The sequence below is a fragment of the Pempheris klunzingeri genome, chromosome 17 (assembly GCF_042242105.1).
Source record: "Pempheris klunzingeri isolate RE-2024b chromosome 17, fPemKlu1.hap1, whole genome shotgun sequence".
In the NCBI taxonomy this organism is placed as follows: domain Eukaryota; kingdom Metazoa; phylum Chordata; class Actinopteri; order Acropomatiformes; family Pempheridae; genus Pempheris; species Pempheris klunzingeri.
In genome coordinates, this window is record NC_092028.1 from 750,244 (window position 1) to 767,435 (window position 17,192).

The window sequence follows — 17,192 nt, forward strand, 5'->3', positions numbered from 1 at the left end:
CTATCGGACTGGTTGGAGTGTCTCTGCAGCAGTCCTCTCATCTGACCCGCTCGTCCTCTCGCCTGTATTTCTGTGTGTCACCTGTGTGTGAAACGGTAAATAAACGTCTACACCCAGAGACGCTGTCAGCTCTTCTGTGTCGGCTCTGTGAAACTCTCTTTTATGATCACACACGTTCAGACAGCAGCACAGTGGAGTTGAAGTGGGGCTTTTATTTTGAAAAGCTGCCCCTGCAGTGCTGCCCTGTGGCCACCAGGGGTCCCCGCCTCCTGTTTTCTGTCTGTGTGTCTGCTGCCGCCCAATGTGGGCCTCCCAGCATGCACCGCTGCTCTTGCTACTGTACACGGTGACATAACACACATGTTTACACGTGATGGGATCAGATGGCCTCATCAGGGAGCTTCAAGGCTCAATTCGAGGATTCAAGGACTTTTATTCCCACAGTCTAGGAAACAGAAGTACTGAAGCATTCGTCATCACACCTCCTGCCCCCGAAGGAGTCCTAAAGTAGTGATCCTATAGGTTCCCTCCTCGAAAAAGCCAATAGGATGATTATTAAACAGACGTTTACGATCCTCAGATGATCTTCACACACAAACTCCATTTTATCATGTCTGAAGAAGCTAACATTAGCCTATCAACAACCTGCTCCATGGTCACATGACCGCTCCACTGAGCTCCACCACAGTCTGACAAAACTACGACTGAAGTCCTTCAACTGATGAATGAACAGTTTGTATAAACGAGTGTCTGTGCTCGGCCTGACGATGGTTAACGTCCCCGACAAACTCTGGAGTCTCAGCTAGCTGCCTGTTAGTAACCTGTTAGCTGCCTGTTAGTAACCTGTTAGCTGCCTGTTAGTAACCTGTTAGCTGTCTGTTAGCTGCCTGTTAGTAACCTGTTAGCTGTCTGTTAGTAACCTGTTAGTAACCTGTTAGCTGTCTGTTAGTAACCTGTTAGTAACCTGTTAGCTGCCTGTTAGTAACCTGTTAGTAACCTGTTAGCTGTCTGTTAGCTGCCTGTTAGTAACCTGTTAGCTGTCTGTTAGTAACCTGTTAGCTGCCTGTTAGTAACCTGTTAGCTGCCTGTTAGTAACCTGTTAGCTGCCTGTTAGTAACCTGTTAGCTGCCCGTTAGCTGTCTGTTAGCTGCCTGTTAGTAACCTGTTAGCTGTCTGTTAGTAACCTGTTAGCTGCCTGTTAGTAACCTGTTAGCTGTCTGTTAGCTGCCTGTTAGTAACCTATTAGCTGTCTGTTAGTAACCTGTTAGTAACCTGTTAGCTGTCTGTTAGTAACCTGTTAGTAACCTGTTAGCTGTCTGTTAGTAACCTGTTAGCTGCCTGTTAGTAACCTGTTAGTAACCTGTTAGCTGTCTGTTAGCTGCCTGTTAGTAACCTGTTAGCTGTCTGTTAGTAACCTGTTAGCTGCCTGTTAGTAACCTGTTAGCTGCCTGTTAGTAACCTGTTAGCTGCCCGTTAGCTGTCTGTTAGCTGCCTGTTAGTAACCTGTTAGCTGTCTGTTAGTAACCTGTTAGCTGCCTGTTAGTAACCTGTTAGCTGTCTGTTAGCTGCCCGTTAGTAACCTGTTAGCTGCCTGTTAGTAACCTGTTAGCTGTCTGTTAGCTGCCCGTTAGTAACCTGTTAGCTGCCCGTTAGTAACCTGTTAGCTGCCCGTTAGTAACCTGTTAGCTGTCTGTTAGCTGCCCGTTAGTAACCTGTTAGCTGCCCGTTAGTAACCTGTTAGTTGCCCGTTAGTAACCTGTTAGCTGTCTGTTAGTAACCTGTTAGCTGCCTGTTAGTAACCTGTTAGCTGTCTGTTAGCTGCCTGTTAGTAACCTTTTAGCTGTCTGTTAGTAACCTGTTAGCTGCCCGTTAGTAACCTGTTAGCTGTCTGTTGGTTACCTGTTAGCTGCCTGTTAGTAACCTGTTAGCTGCCTGTTAGTAACCTGTTAGCTATCTGTTAGCTGCCCGTTAGTAACCTGTTAGCTGTCTGTTAGTAACCTGTTAGCTATCTGTTAGCTGCCCGTTAGTAACCTGTTAGCTGTCTGTTAGTAACCTGTTAGCTGCCTGTTAGTAACCTGTTAGCTATCTGTTAGCTGCCCGTTAGTAACCTGTTAGCTGTCTGTTAGTAACCTGTTAGCTGCCTGTTAGTAACCTGTTAGTAACCTGTTAGCTGTCTGTTAGCTGCCCGTTAGTAACCTGTTAGCTGTCTGTTGGTTACCTGTTAGCTGTCTGTTAGTAACCTGTTAGTAACCTGTTAGCTGTCTGTTAGCTGCCCGTTAGTAACCTGTTAGCTGTCTGTTGGTTACCTGTTAGCTGTCTGTTAGTAACCTGTTAGTAACCTGTTAGCTGTCTGTTAGCTGCCCGTTAGTAACCTGTTAGCTGTCTGTTAGCTGCCTGTTAGTAACCTTTTAGCTGTCTGTTAGTAACCTGTTAGCTGCCTGTTAGTAACCTGTTAGCTGCCCGTTAGTAACCTGTTAGCTGTCTGTTGGTTACCTGTTAGCTGTCTGTTAGTAACCTGTAACCTGTTAGCTGTCTGTTAGTAACCTGTTAGCTGCCTGTTAGTAACCTGTTAGCTGTCTGTTAGCTGCCCGTTAGTAACCTGTTAGCTGTCTGTTAGCTGCCCGTTAGTAACCTGTTAGCTGTCTGTTAGTAACCTCTTAGCTGCCTGTTAGTAACCTGTTAGCTGCCCGTTAGTAACCTGTTAGCTGCCTGTTAGTAACCTGTTAGCTGTCTGTTAGCTGCCTGTTAGTAACCTGTTAGCTGTCTGTTGGTTACCTGTTAGCTGTCTGTTAGTAACCTGTTAGCTGCCTGTTAGTAACCTGTTAGCTGTCTGTTGGTTACCTGTTAGCTGCCTGTTAGTAACCTGTTAGCTGCCTGTTAGTAACCTGTTAGCTGTCTGTTGGTTACCTGTTAGCTGCCTGTTAGTAACCTGTTAGCTGTCTGTTGGTTACCTGTTAGCTGCCTGTTAGTAACCTGTTAGCTGCCTGTTAGTAACCTGTTAGCTGTCTGTTGGTTACCTGTTAGCTGCCTGTTAGTAACCTGTTAGCTGCCTGTTAGTAACCTGTTAGCTGTCTGTTGGTTACCTGTTAGCTGCCTGTTAGTAACCTGTTAGCTGTCTGTTGGTTACCTGTTAGCTGCCTGTTAGTAACCTGTTAGCTGTCTGTTGGTTACCTGTTAGCTGCCTGTTGGTTACCTGTTAGCTGTCTGTTAGCTGTCTGTTAGCTGTCTGTTAGCTTGGTTACCTGAGCAGGTGGTGATAACGGGGATTTACTGATGTATGTTATGTCGTAGAACAAAACATGAAAATGTCTTCGGCCTGTGTGAACCTCAGAGCTGATTTTAGACCAGAACACATTCTAATAACTTTATTGATCCTCTGACAGCCTCAGCTGGACTCTGCATTCACTGCTAACTAGCTAACATTAGCATGCTAGTACGCTAAGCTAAGACAGTGGACATTTCAGAGCTCAGCCGTGTCTCAGAAATGACCTGATTGATTATTGAGATATCTGCTGATTACTTCTGACTGATTGAGCTGTAAACCAGCTGTCAGCTGACTGTTGTGCACTGAAGAGTAAACAGTGGAAGTAATGGAGAGCTAGAAGAGTCTTTAACTGATCACTTTAAATCTTTGTGGTCACATCGTTGAATAACTCCCTCCAGCCTCTTCTGTAGCACACTGGAGGTTACCCAATAAGAAACCAGCTTCACAGCAAACAGGAGTCTGTGTGTGTGTGTGTGTGTGTGTGTGTGTGTGTGTGTGTGTGTCCTCTGAAACTGGGACACAGCTCGTGGCTCCACCTGCTCCTTATTGGTCGGTGGAGATGCTGAGGTCTGGAGGCAGCCGACCAATCAGAGAGCAGAGAGTGAACTTGGTTATGAGGCTGCAGTTTGACCCACTTCTCCCTGCGACTCTTCTGTCTGAACAAAAGAGGTAATCAGCCCTGCGTTCACACGATTATCCTCACATCTGCTGTGCTTGGAGGCAGATGAACGACGAAAGGAGACGTCCACGACCCCGACGTGTCCATTTCTACATGTATTTATTATATAATGTCTTCACAGCACAGATAAAATACATCAGGACACCACATGTGGATGCATCACTGCTTCAAACCTCATACGTTCAGTTTGAGCCTCACACGCTTTGTCACAGGCATATATTCATATTAATAAAAAATAGAAATGTTTCATATATACACAGACAGTTCTTCAAACAGTTCAAGCATAACTGGATATTTGTTTATTTACAGTTTTTACACAGAGGATCGGCAGCAGAACCTCCGTCAGAGACCACGTCTGATTTTCTGATTGTACTTGAACTGTCTCATTGGTCAAAAGAGCTGTCCGTCACTGCCGTTCCGCCCTCCTATTGGCTGGTGCTGGTGAAACAAACGCTCCTGTGTGGATGGAGAAAGTCGGACGATGAAGCCCTGAATCCACGGCAGCTTCTGTCCTTTCAGGTCAACGTGGTGTTTGGAAGTTCTGGATGTTTCCTCCTCGAGACGTTTGTCCTGGAAGAGTCCGACGTCGTCGCCAGTCCTCCTGTTCTCACACGACAAGTCCGTCTGACACGTCGCATCACGCTAGCCAGTCAGTAGGATGGGGCTAACGCTAACAGTTTCCCCCTGCCTCCAGTCTTTGTGCTAAGCTAGGCTACACACTGGGCTAACAGTGTGGAACTGCTCCTTTAATTCAGCCAGTCAGGACGTGAGCTGTAAGTTACGGGCTCTTATTTTGGCGGTGAGCTGCACGCTGAACACTTTGGCTGATGACGTCATTACAGCGTCACACTTTCTGCGATGTTGACGGTGATGACAGCACGTTGGGATGACGACGCCATGGCAACAGAGAGCACCACAAATGTTTTATCATCGTCAGCGACCACAGGAAGTGAGGCCGACCTGAGTCTGAGCCCTGCGCGAGGTGACGTCGTCGGTGAGGTAATCAGCGAGGTCGTGGATGAGGTCGTGGCGAGGAGGTCAGGCGTCGATGCGGAAGGACAGCAGCTTCTCGCTGTGCATGTTGTTGAGCGTCCGCAGGTCGGGCAGCTTCAGCAGCAGCTTGGTGAAGCGCGGCGAGTCCACGTTGTTGTGGTTGTTGCCGAAGGCGACGGCCGACTTGCCGACCAGCGAGCGCAGAGCTCTGATCAGGTTCTCCTGCAGCTGCTCCACCGACGCCACGTCCTCGATACCGAAGCGGTCTGAGGAGGAGCAGGAGAGGAAGCATCGTTTGTTAAAAGTGATCTGGAGAAGCTTTTATACATACAAGACAAAGTTCATCAACAGAAGAGCGTATCGCCGGATGATTGACGTAAACACCGGCCCGTCTCACCTGCGGACACCAGCACCACGGCGGTGAACAGCCCCAGCTCCTGGGCGCTCAGCTCCAGGGCCGCTAGCTTGAGGCTGAAGTCAAACATGACTCCCAGCAGCTCGCTCATGCCCATCGCACGCAGCTCCTCCAGGCTGTAGGTGGCGCCGGAGATGAAGGTCACCGTCTGCTCCTTCACGTTGAACAGGGACGCGAAGCGCACCATCAGCACCTGTGTGATGGAGGAGGAGGAGGAGGAGGAGGAGGAAGATGATGTTGGAGCCAATAACCTGCAGTTCCTCTGACGCCCACTAGAGGCTGCTTCACAGGAAACAGGAAACCATCCGACGTCTCTCCAGAAATATCAACTGAAGCGTTTAGTCAGTTCGACATTTTGGGAAATTTACTTTCTCACTTTCTTGTAGCTGGTTTTAACGACGATATAACGTCTGTTTGTGGTTAAACCAAAAGGATCTTCCAGGTCTCTCTCTGTAGGGATCCTTTCCATGATGCTGTCACACACTTAGAATAACACTCTGAGCCTGTCAGTGGATCAAACAAGATCTTTTAGTGGACCTACTGTGATCAGGTGCAGTTGTCCCAAAGGATCACGTTGCAGCCATTGCAGCAAGCTTACCGCTGCTAGTTATGGCTGGCTAACTTCCTGCTTGGAAACCTAACAATGACAAGTTTTCATTATCTCTGGACAGAGCCAGGCTAGCAGTTTCCCCGTTTCCAGTATTTATGCTAAGCTAAGCTAACTGGCTGCATCTATGCTCAGCGAGAAGGAGAAGAGGAGGCACCCTCATACTCAGTTATCTGCCTCTTCAGCTCCACCTGCTTTTACTGGCTGACAGCAGACAGAAGAGTGTCGTACCTCGAACGTGCCGGCCTTCAGCAGGGTGACCTGGTCGTTCTGGGACAGAGCGCTGAACCCTGGGATGTGTTTGGCAAACTCCACCACCTCCTTGACAGCAGGAGTGAAGGACAGGGAGAAGTCCTCCCAGATCTCCTGAGGGGTCTTTGAGGGGTCGGCGTGAGGCTGCATGTTCATTGGACAGGCCTGGAGTTAGTGGAGAGAGGTCCAACCAATCAGTTCACAGCATGCTAAACCCTGCCTCCTGATATCATGACCTGGGTCCTGTTAGCGTTAGCCTCAGTCTGTTAGCGTGATGTCGTGACCTGGGTCCTGTTAGCGTTAGCCTCAGTCTGTTAGCGTGATATCGTGACCTGGGTCCTGTTAGCGTTAGCCTCAGTCTGTTAGCGTGATGTCGTGACCTGGGTCCTGTTAGCGTTAGCCTCAGTCTGTTAGCGTGATGTCGTGACCTGGGTCCTGTTAGCGTTAGCCTCAGTCTGTTAGCGTGATGTCGTGACCTGGGTCCTGTTAGCGTTAGCCTCAGTCTGTTAGCGTGATGTCGTGACCTGGGTCCTGTTAGCGTTAGCCTCAGTCTGTTAGCGTGGTGTCGTGACCTGGGTCCTGTTAGCGTTAGCCTCAGTCTGTTAGCGTGGTGTCGTGACCTGGGTCCTGTTAGCGTTAGCCTCAGTCTGTTAGCGTGGTATCGTGACCTGGGTCCTGTTAGCGTTAGCCTCAGTCTGTTAGCGTGGTGTCGTGACCTGGGTCCTGTTAGCGTTAGCCTCAGTCTGTTAGCGTGGTGTCGTGACCTGGGTCCTGTTAGCGTTAGCCTCAGTCTGTTAGCGTGGTATCATGACCTGGGTCCTGTTAGCGTTAGCCTCAGTCTGTTAGCGTGATGTCGTGACCTGGGTCCTGTTAGCGTTAGCCTCAGTCTGTTAGCGTGGTGTCGTGACCTGGGTCCTGTTAGCGTTAGCCTCAGTCTGTTAGCGTGATATCATATATAACGGTCATGTGAAAATAGAAAGATTGACAGGTTAAAAACAATAACTGGGGGGGCGGAGCTTGTCTTACCAGCACTATTCCTGTGTGATTTTTCATTGGACAGTTCTGCCCCTGGGTCACATGACCACTGAGGCCGTCTCCCCCCATCAGATTACTGCGATGTGGGCTCCGCCTCCCGTTGCCATGGTGATGATGCGTGATGTTTCGGCTGTTGTCTGGCTGCAGGCCACGCCCCGCCCCAAGGTTGTTGTTATGGTGGTAGATGGTGTTGAGGCCGTTGGTATGGTAACCGTTGGGGCACCGATTGGGCCCCCAATGCTCCGCCTCCCCGTTGTGGCGGTGGGCGTGGTTATTCTGCTGCTGAGGTGGCGCGTGGAGATTGGTCAGCTTGTCGTGAGCGTAGAGGAAGGTCTCGCGGTGAGCGCGGGCGATGGCGCTGATGGTGGAGTCCAACCCGGGGCTGGAGGGGGCAGAGGGGGAGGGGCTCTGACAGTGGGGAGGAGGAAGAGGTGAGGAGGAGGAGGCTGGGGCAGGAGGGGAGGGGGAGGGGGAGGATGGGGTGGGTGGCGGGGCTGAAGGCTGGGGCTGGGGGGCGATGGTCACCCCCGGGCAGGGGGAGGAGGTGGACGAGGAGGGGGGGGAGGAGGAGGAGAGGCTGGCGAGCTGGAAGTCGTTCTGCAGCTGGTTGTTCACCATGTTGTTCATGGCGCTCTGCATCTCAGCCAACAGCCTCTGCTTCTCACGCTTCGGGATCCGACCGAAACGAACCGCTGGGGGAGGAGGAGCAGGAGGAGGAGGAGCAGGAGGAGGAAGAAGAGGAGGAGGAGGAGGAGGAGGAGCAGGAGCAGGAGGAGGAGGAGGAGGAAGAAGAGGAGGATCACAGTCAGCACTTCTTACCAGAGAAGAACATGAGTGTGTGAGAGGGGTGTAGCTGCTGTCCCTGTAGATTACTAGATTATAATCCCTGATGAGGTGAAGGAACCCGTCCAGACAAACAGGTGAAACCCTCAGGTGTTCTTTAACTTCATGCATAATAATGTCTCAGCTTCTCCCTCACCTGTGCTATCCACGAGCAAAGTAAAGAACAACAAAATGGCAGCTACGTCGCCACTTCACCTGCCGCGCCAATAGTGACGACCAGTGGTCCGTCAGCACTGCCACGCCGTGACATCACACATACAGTCAGTTTCTACTTCAGGTGCAACTAGAATCAACACACTCACCTGCTCTGTCTGAGATATCCCTGCCACAAAACACCCCACAGTGTGCAGGTGTGTGCAGGTGTGACCAGGTGTGTATAGGTGTGACCAGGTGTGTATAGGTGTGACCAGGTGTGTATAGGTGTGTCCAGGTGTGTGCAGGTGTGTATAGGTGTGTCCAGGTGTGTATAGGTGTGTGCAGGTGTGTATAGGTGTGTGCAGGTGTGACCAGGTGTGTATAGGTGTGTCCAGGTGTGTCCAGGTGTGTATAGGTGTGTGCAGGTGTGTATAGGTGTGTCCAGGTGTGTGCAGGTGTGTATAGGTGTGTGCAGGTGTGTCCAGGTGTGTATAGGTGTGTGCAGGTGTGTATAGGTGTGTCCAGGTGTGTATAGGTGTGTGCAGGTGTGTCCAGGTGTGTATAGGTGTGTGCAGGTGTGTATAGGTGTGTGCAGGTGTGACCAGGTGTGTATAGGTGTGTCCAGGTGTGTGCAGGTGTGTATAGGTGTGTATAGGTGTGTGCAGGTGTGTCCAGGTGTGTATAGGTGTGTGCAGGTGTGTATAGGTGTGTGCAGGTGTGTCCAGGTGTGTATAGGTGTGTGCAGGTGTGTGCAGGTGTGACCAGGTGTGTGCAGGTGTGACCAGGTGTGTATAGGTGTGTCCAGGTGTGTGCAGGTGTGTATAGGTGTGTATAGGTGTGTGCAGGTGTGTCCAGGTGTGTATAGGTGTGTGCAGGTGTGTATAGGTGTGTGCAGGTGTGTGCAGGTGTGACCAGGTGTGTATAGGTGTGTCCAGGTGTGTGCAGGTGTGACCAGGTGTGTATAGGTGTGTCCAGGTGTGTATAGGTGTGTATAGGTGTGTGCAGGTGTGTATAGGTGTGTGCAGGTGTGTATAGGTGTGTGCAGGTGTGACCAGGTGTGTATAGGTGTGTCCAGGTGTGTATAGGTGTGTATAGGTGTGTGCAGGTGTGTCCAGGTGTGTATAGGTGTGTCCAGGTGTGTATAGGTGTGTGCAGGTGTGACCAGGTGTGTATAGGTGTGTCCAGGTGTGTGCAGGTGTGTGCAGGTGTGTGCAGGTGTGTCCAGGTGTGTATAGGTGTGTCCAGGTGTGTACTCACCGTCCCGGCTCATGCCCACCGACAGGCACTTCTTGAAGCGACACTGCTGGCAGCGGTTCCTGTTGATCCTCATGATGCTGCAGCTCTCGTTCTTCACACACTTCTTGTACTGGATGTTCTGCTGGATGCTGCGGCGGAAGAAACCCTGCAGGACGACACGCTGGGTCAGGTGATGGTGAACCAGTCAGAGCGGTTCACCCACAGGTACACCACAGCTGTGTGTGTGTGTGTGTGTGTGTGTGTGTGTGTGTGTGTGTGTGTGTGTGTGTGATAGCTCACCTTGCAGCCTTCACAGGCATGAACTCCATAATGGAAACCTGAGGCCACGTCACCACAGACTTTACAGAGCAGCACCATGCCGTTCAGCTCTGAAACACACACACACACACACACACACACACACACACACACACACACACACACACACACACACACACACACACACACACACACACACACACACACACACACACACACACACACACACACACACACACACACACACACACACACACACACACACTGTTTTAGCACTGACTTCACTGTGGGTGCTGTGTGCCGCTTCTCAGTGTTACTGGTTTAGCTGGTTCTTACTGGTGAGACTGGCCACAGACTTGCTGGGCGACGCTCTCAGAGAGCCCCCGTCGTCTCGGCCTCGGGGGGAGCCTCCTGCCGAGGAGGAGGCCGAGGAGGAGCCGTCCTCTCCTGCAGAGCCTGAACAGGAGCTGCTGCTTATGAAGGAGGAGGCGAAGCTGGGCTGGGAGTCGGAGTTCTCGCTGTACATGGAGACCGGACTGGTCCGGGTGGGAGAGCCCCCACATGAACCCACGTAGGAGATCACGCCTGGAGGAGAGAGATCAGTGATGAGCCATGGACTCAGCTTCACACCGTTTCCATCTGGGCCCACGTGTTAGTGGTGAAGTTGGACTCTGTTAGAACATATTGTGGTGTGTAACGGACAGGTAGGTGGCAGGTAAGAGTGTCACTGACAGGCTCAGAGTGTTATTCTAAGTGTGTGACAGCATCATGGAAAGGATCCCTACAGAGAGAGACCTGGAAGATCCTTTTGGTTTAACCACAAACAGCACACACACCAGACTACATTCACTAAAACAGGGATTTTAGAGAACAGGACACAGGAGCTGCTGCTCTTTGTTGAAAATTCAATTCTGATCAATTACAGCACTCAGTCTCTTATTTCTGTAGAACAGACCGTTGCTATGGATGCTGTTCTGATAGCGGAGGCCATACAATCATTTTTAAATCAATAAAATAGTTTTTAAGTCAGTATTTTGTGTCAAATAGTTGATTTCTTTGGTACACAGCTGTGTCATAACAGAGGGGTCATTATTGCAGACGAACCCCTGCAGGATGATCCTGCATCACCCTGTCGGGGTTCACTTTGCCATGATGTGGCCACTCGCTGCCTCACGTTTTACTGCCTGGATTGGCTCTTTTAAATCATGAGTTTGGCTCCAAAGTCAAAGCCCTTTGTCCTGCGTGGTGAAATGACTGTTTCTGTGAATGGAGTCTGGTGGTGGTTTTAAACGATCGAAAGTCTCAGTGAAAGAGAAGATCAAGAGGAAGAAGAGGGAGTTAAAGCTGCTCTGCACACTGCCAGACATGAGGGGGCGGAGCCATCAGTGAGCGGGGGAGGAGGGGGAGGACATTTATACAGGCCGCCTGGCTGTTTCCCTGTAACCATGGTAACAGACTGGTGAGGCGAGGGGGCCCCGCGGTAAAAATTAACAACAAACTGACTTTCTAGGAATTTGGGGAACAGAGGGGGGAGGAGAGAACAGCCTGCCAGAGGGGGAGTAGACTCGTCGTACCCCCCCCCCCCCGAAATATGTGATTGAGCTGCACCAACTGTTGTCGTACTGATTTAATCATTAAATATCACTGATCCATTGATCAGGTTTCAGACAGTTTGTTTCAATCTAATGAGGATTGGACTCCACTTCCCATAATACCTTGGGGGATGTTGTAAGATACAACTTCAGCCCCGTCTTTCAGCCTATAGAACAGAGTCTGTGTGCTCAGGTTCACAGGTGGACGAACCATCAGACAGCAGCTCCCGTCTGCAGAGGATGAACCCCTGGATGTTCAGACAGCAGCTCCTGTCTGCAGAGGACGAACCCCTGGATGTTCAGACAGCAGCTCCCGTCTGCAGAGGACGAACCCCTGGATGTTCAGACAGCAGCTCCTGACTGCAGAGGACGAACCCCTGGATGTTCAGACAGCAGCTCCCGTCTGCAGAGGACGAACCCCTGGATGTTCAGACAGCAGCTCCTGACTGCAGAGGATGAACCCCTGGATGTTCAGACAGCAGCTCCCGTCTGCAGAGGACGAACCCCTGGATGTTCAGACAGCAGCTCCCGTCTGCAGAGGACGAACCCCTGGATGTTCAGACAGCAGCTCCTGACTGCAGAGGATGAACCCCTGGATGTTCAGACAGCAGCTCCCGTCTGCAGAGGATGAACCCCTGGATGTTCAGACAGCAGCTCCCGTCTGCAGAGGACGAACCCCTGGATGTTCAGACAGCAGCTCCTGTCTGCAGAGGACGAACCCCTGGATGTTCAGACAGCAGCTCCTGTCTGCAGAGGACGAACCCCTGGATGTTCAGACAGCAGCTCCTGTCTGCAGAGGATGAACCCCTGAATGTTCAGACAGCAGCTCCTGTCTGCAGAGGACGAACCCCTGGATGTTCAGACAGCAGCTCCTGTCTGCAGAGGATGAACCCCTGGATGTTCAGACAGCAGCTCCCGTCTGCAGAGGATGAACCCCTGGATGTTCAGACAGCAGCTCCTGACTGCAGAGGATGAACCCCTGGATGTTCAGACAGCAGTGGATCACTGAGAGACTGAAGGAACCTTAGAACAGACAGGTTCTCTATTCTCGGTTCTGCAGCCTCTGTTTTCTGGAGCTTTATTCTGGAGGGACGTCACATGATGACGTCCTGTGGGTTCAGCTTTGAAGAAGAAGAAGAAGAAGAGTGCTGTGGGTGACGGAGGAATCCTCCTGCATGTGTTCAGACTACAGATGTGACTGCAGCTTCGTTCTCTCATCCTGCAGCAGTGACTCACTTCGTTTCCCACGTGACACTGCTGCACGTGACACACACAGTACTACAGGAGTACTACAGGAGTACTACAGGAGTACTACAGGAGTACCACACAGTACTACAGGAGTACTATAGGAGTACCACACAGTACTACAGGAGTACTATAGGAGTACCACACAGTACTACAGGAGTACTACAGGAGTACCACACAGTACTACAGGAGTACTATAGGAGTACCACAGTACTACAGGAGTACTATAGGAGTACCACACAGTACTACAGGAGTACTATAGGAGTACCACACAGTACTACAGGAGTACCACACAGTACTACAGGAGTACTATAGGAGTACCACACAGTACTACAGGAGTACCACACAGTACTACAGGGTACTATAGGAGTACCACACAGTACTACAGGAGTACCACACAGTACTACAGGAGTACCACACAGTACTATAGGAGTACCACACAGTACTACAGGGTACTATAGGAGTACCACACAGTACTACAGGAGTACCACACAGTACTACAGGAGTACCACACAGTACTATAGGAGTACCACACAGTACTACAGGAGTACCACACAGTACTATAGGAGTACCACACAGTACTACAGGAGTACCACACAGTACTACAGGGTACTATAGGAGTACCACACAGTACTACAGGAGTACTATAGGAGTACCACACAGTACTACAGGAGTACCACACAGTACTACAGGAGTACTATAGGAGTACCACACAGTACTATAGGAGTACCACACAGTACTACAGGAGTACCACACAGTACTACAGGGTACTATAGGAGTATGTCAGTAATGTCTCCCCCCTCTCTCTCCCTCCCTCCTGCAGATACAGAGGGGGGAGGAGGGGGAGGACTCATGTGCCGTCGGTAGTCACACCCCTCGGCCACGTGCCTCCTCCACACAGCAACGGGACTGGCTGCAGAGCGCCCCGCCCCACACACACACACACACACACACACACACACACACACACACACACACACACACACACACACACACACACACACACACACACACACACACACACACACAGCTCCCTCTGCTGCTCTCACGTTCCCTTCATTCATCACACTCACTCACACACACACACAGAGACACAGGAGTTCCTGGTCTACCGCTGCCTTGACTGGTTAGTTTGTTTGTGAGTTAACCAAATATTTTGTTGGATGTGAACTGACCCTTTAAAACTCCAAAGTCGCACCATAACACAGACAAATTAACTGACTGAGGCAGCAGTAGACCTTCTTTGACAAGTAAAATTCCTGTTTTTCTGAATGGAGTCTGGCTGAGGTGATCTACTGGACCAGTTCCAACACTTTTACTACCTACCAGTCACTCAGACACCAGGATGAGGACACAGAGGATCAGACCTCAGATGAGCAGAAGCCGTTTTACACAAACCACTTAATGGAGAGTTTGCTGTGTTTTTGGCTGCCTGGTGTCACCGTGGTAACCAGAGGAAAGAAGGTGATTGGTTCCTACCGCTGTTCCACTTTCTCACACAGGAAGGGGGGGGGGATTTGATTGGGGAAGGACCCAATCAAAGCTGCACATGGCAGAACAGGCGTGAAGGAGGAGGAGATCAGCTAGGAGGAGGTGATGGGGAGTCTGTCCTGAAAACACATCTCACACCAAACTCCATTCAAAAAACTGTGGAAATAAGAGATCTCCTGCACAGCCACAGGAAGGAACGATATTAACACATGCTCTGTGTTACATACATGTTCTGACACACGTGAACATGTCAGCTGCACGTGTGGTTCTTCTCCCCCACCGTCATCCATCAGGTTTGGGTGTTTTGAATAAATCGATAAAAAGATTATTGACATTTAATCAAAGTGTAAAGCAGACAGGAACAGAGGAAGAGGAGGAGGAGGAGGAGCATTATGTAATGAGCTCAGCGGAGCAGCAGCCAATCAGAGCGGAGCAGCACAGTGAAAACAAAGCGCACATGGCCCGGTCTGCTGTCCATGTGAAGCACACACACACACACACACACACACACACACACTCACACTCACACTCACACTCACACTCACACTCACACTCACACACACACACACACACACACACACACACACTCACACTCACACTCACACACACACACACACACACACACACACACACACACTCACACACACACTCACACTCACACACACACACACACTCCACCTGACACCGAGCGACCCGCCGCTGTCACCGTGACCCAGTTCCTCCGAGCACCACCGGAATCACGGTGACGGTCCCCGTGACGGGCCGCCTCAGACACGCGGACATGTGCGCGAGACAGTCAGAGTGAAACCTGAACACGGGGTTTTATTCTCTGTGGGACACTTCTTCTTCCTCTTCCTCTTCCTCCTCCTGTCACTGTTTCGTGTTTTACGCACCAAACTCCGTTCATTTTAGGGCCCATTTAACTCGTGTTTCTCATCAACCTGTTGACGCGCAGCAGCGTCACAGCAGAGAGCCTCACGTCATTTCTCCCGTGTTCACCTGCTCGTCGTCACGGACACGTAGCAGAGGTCCCACGTCCACACGTCAGGCGCCTCTGGTTGATTGTTTCCTGGTTTACCTGCTCTTCACGCGCCGCGTTTCCAGTGTTTGGTTTGGTTCCTCTGTTCAGTCACCCCCACACTGTCACCCCCACACAGTCACCCCCACACTGTCACCCCCACACAGTCACCCCCACACTGTCACCCCCACACAGTCACCTCCACACTGTCACCCCCACACAGTCACCCCCACACAGTCACCCCCACACTGTCACCCCCACACAGTCACCCCCACACTGTCACCCCCACCTCCACTTCACCTGTGGGGCCACTAACCGACACCTACATCACACATCACACATCACACGCAGGTGCGTTCAGGCGCGCGGTGCGGTGCACCTGCAGCCCTTTAACACTTTAGAAACTTGAGGAAGCCCAGGGGGTGAAAGCTGAGGCCCCCACCGACCCCCGGTGGATCTCCGGACCGACGCTTTAAACAGCGACCCGCCGCGCGCCGCACCGGGCTGCCCCTCTCTTTCACCGTGGGGGAGGAAGGGGTGAGGGGGAGAGTGGGGGAGCGGTGTTTACCTGTGGGGGTGCTGCTGCTGCTGCTGTTGTTGTTGTTTGTGTCCATGGCCGTCGTCGTCATCCTGAGCTCGAGAGCGTTATTTATAGATCCCGGATGTTTTTAACGCATCGCAGAGAAGAAGCTACAGCAGGAGGACCAGACACCACCGAAGAAGAAGAGCCCGCTGCATACCTGCGTCCCGCGCTGCTCCTCGGTCCCTTTAACACACCTGATGTCGGCCTGCAGCACGAGAAGCCTGCCGTCCGCTGCACGCGCTCCCCTCTCTCTTTTTTTCAAACAGGGCGCGCGCGCATCCAGCAGCTGCCGGAGGATGATGACGTGACTGCGCGGGGCCCGCACGCGGCAGAAAACGGGACCATGTGACCGCGGGGAGAGCCTCGTGCCCCAGTGACACACTTTCCCGCCCCTCCCTCTGGAGTAGACACCTGTTTAAAGCTCCGAGCACGTGGAGCGGCCCGCTGCTCAGCGGCATTCTGGGAAATGTAGGCGCATAGACAAAGGACAGGAAGTGAGAGGACGACAATAATGATGATAGTGAACACATAATCAATACTTGTATTACTAGTGAGAACATTAACAATGACATAATTACTGTCTATAGTATGTGTTTGTGTTATCAATGATCAATATTAACAGAATAATACAGTAATCAATGTTCTTATTAATGAGAAATGAATGAATTGTGGTTAGATTATTTATCAATAATTAATTGTTATTTTCATTAATCATTTTTTACTTCATTATGTATTGATTACATATATTATTATTATAACACATAATTATTGATTACTCTCAGTATGTAGCACGTATATTATCAATCAAGGAGTAATGAATGATGACAATGATAAATGATGGTAGTATCAGTAATATTGATCAGTATCAGTCATATTTTCCTGCCACTGTTGCCTATAATATAATATAATATAATAATATAATAATATAATATAATATAATATAATATAATATAATATTATATTATATTATATTATATTATATATAGACATAAAGCAGGAAGTAATCCATGATTTTGGAATCAACAGACAGACAGACAACAGGCAGACAACAGTCAGACAACAGACAGACAGTCGGACAATAGACAGACAGACAACAGGCAGACAGATAGTCAACAGGCAGACAGACAACAGACAGACAGATAGTCAACAGGCAGACAGACAACAGACAGACAGATAGTCAACAGGCAGACAGACAACAGACAGACAGATAGTCAACAGGCAGACAGACAACAGACAGACAGATAGACAACAGGCAGACAACAGACAGACAGACAACAGGCAGACAGACAACAGACAGACAGATAGACAACAGGCAGACAACAGACAGACAGACAACAGGCAGACAGACAACAGACAGACAGATAGACAACAGGCAGACAACAGACAGACAGACAACAGACAGACAGACAACAGGCAGACAGATAGACAACAGGCAGGCAGACAGACAGACAGACAGACAGACAACAGTCAGACAACAGGCAGACAACAGACAGACAGACAACAGTCAGACAGACAGACAACAGA

At 50.4% G+C, this 17,192-nt stretch overlaps 3 protein-coding genes across 5 annotated transcripts in view; 1 reads left to right on the top strand and 2 right to left on the bottom strand.

The window, feature by feature from the left end:
• The window catches only part of LOC139217003 (uncharacterized), a 6,933-nt gene extending 6,817 nt beyond the window's left edge, over positions 1-116 (top strand). For all 3 annotated transcript variants that reach the window (XM_070848262.1, XM_070848260.1, XM_070848261.1), the window contains exon 9: positions 1-116. This exon is cut by the window's left edge and continues 21 nt beyond it. In XM_070848262.1, coding sequence (XP_070704363.1) covers positions 1-45 — 45 coding nt within the window. In that variant the 3' untranslated portion in view covers positions 46-116.
• LOC139216267 (uncharacterized) overlaps positions 1-17,192 on the bottom strand; it is a 46,061-nt gene that overhangs the window by 16,062 nt on the left and 12,807 nt on the right. The gene's annotated exons all lie outside the window — the stretch shown is intronic.
• On the bottom strand, positions 4,036-16,051 carry nr1d1 (nuclear receptor subfamily 1, group d, member 1). Its single transcript, XM_070848414.1, has 8 exons — positions 15,654-16,051; positions 10,076-10,324; positions 9,761-9,849; positions 9,482-9,626; positions 7,238-7,938; positions 6,191-6,376; positions 5,335-5,545; positions 4,036-5,203 (listed from the first exon to the last, which is right to left on the bottom strand). The coding sequence occupies exons 1-8, from the start codon at positions 15,712-15,714 to the stop codon at positions 4,983-4,985; spliced, it is 1,863 nt and encodes a 620-aa protein (XP_070704515.1). The 5' UTR covers positions 15,715-16,051; the 3' UTR covers positions 4,036-4,982.

What these genes read in the sequence shown, in the direction of transcription:
- nr1d1 (XM_070848414.1), bottom strand. Translation starts at nt 15,714, where the DNA reads ATGACGACGACGGCCATGGACACAAACAACAACAACAGCAGCAGCAGC. An exon ending in ATGCCTGTGAAGGCTGCAAG is followed by an intron (nt 9,627 to 9,760) that starts GTGAGCTATCAC and finishes GTCGTCCTGCAG; the next exon opens with GGTTTCTTCCGCCGCAGCAT. An exon ending in TGAAGGCCGGCACGTTCGAG is followed by an intron (nt 5,546 to 6,190) that starts GTACGACACTCT and finishes TCCATCACACAG; the next exon opens with GTGCTGATGGTGCGCTTCGC.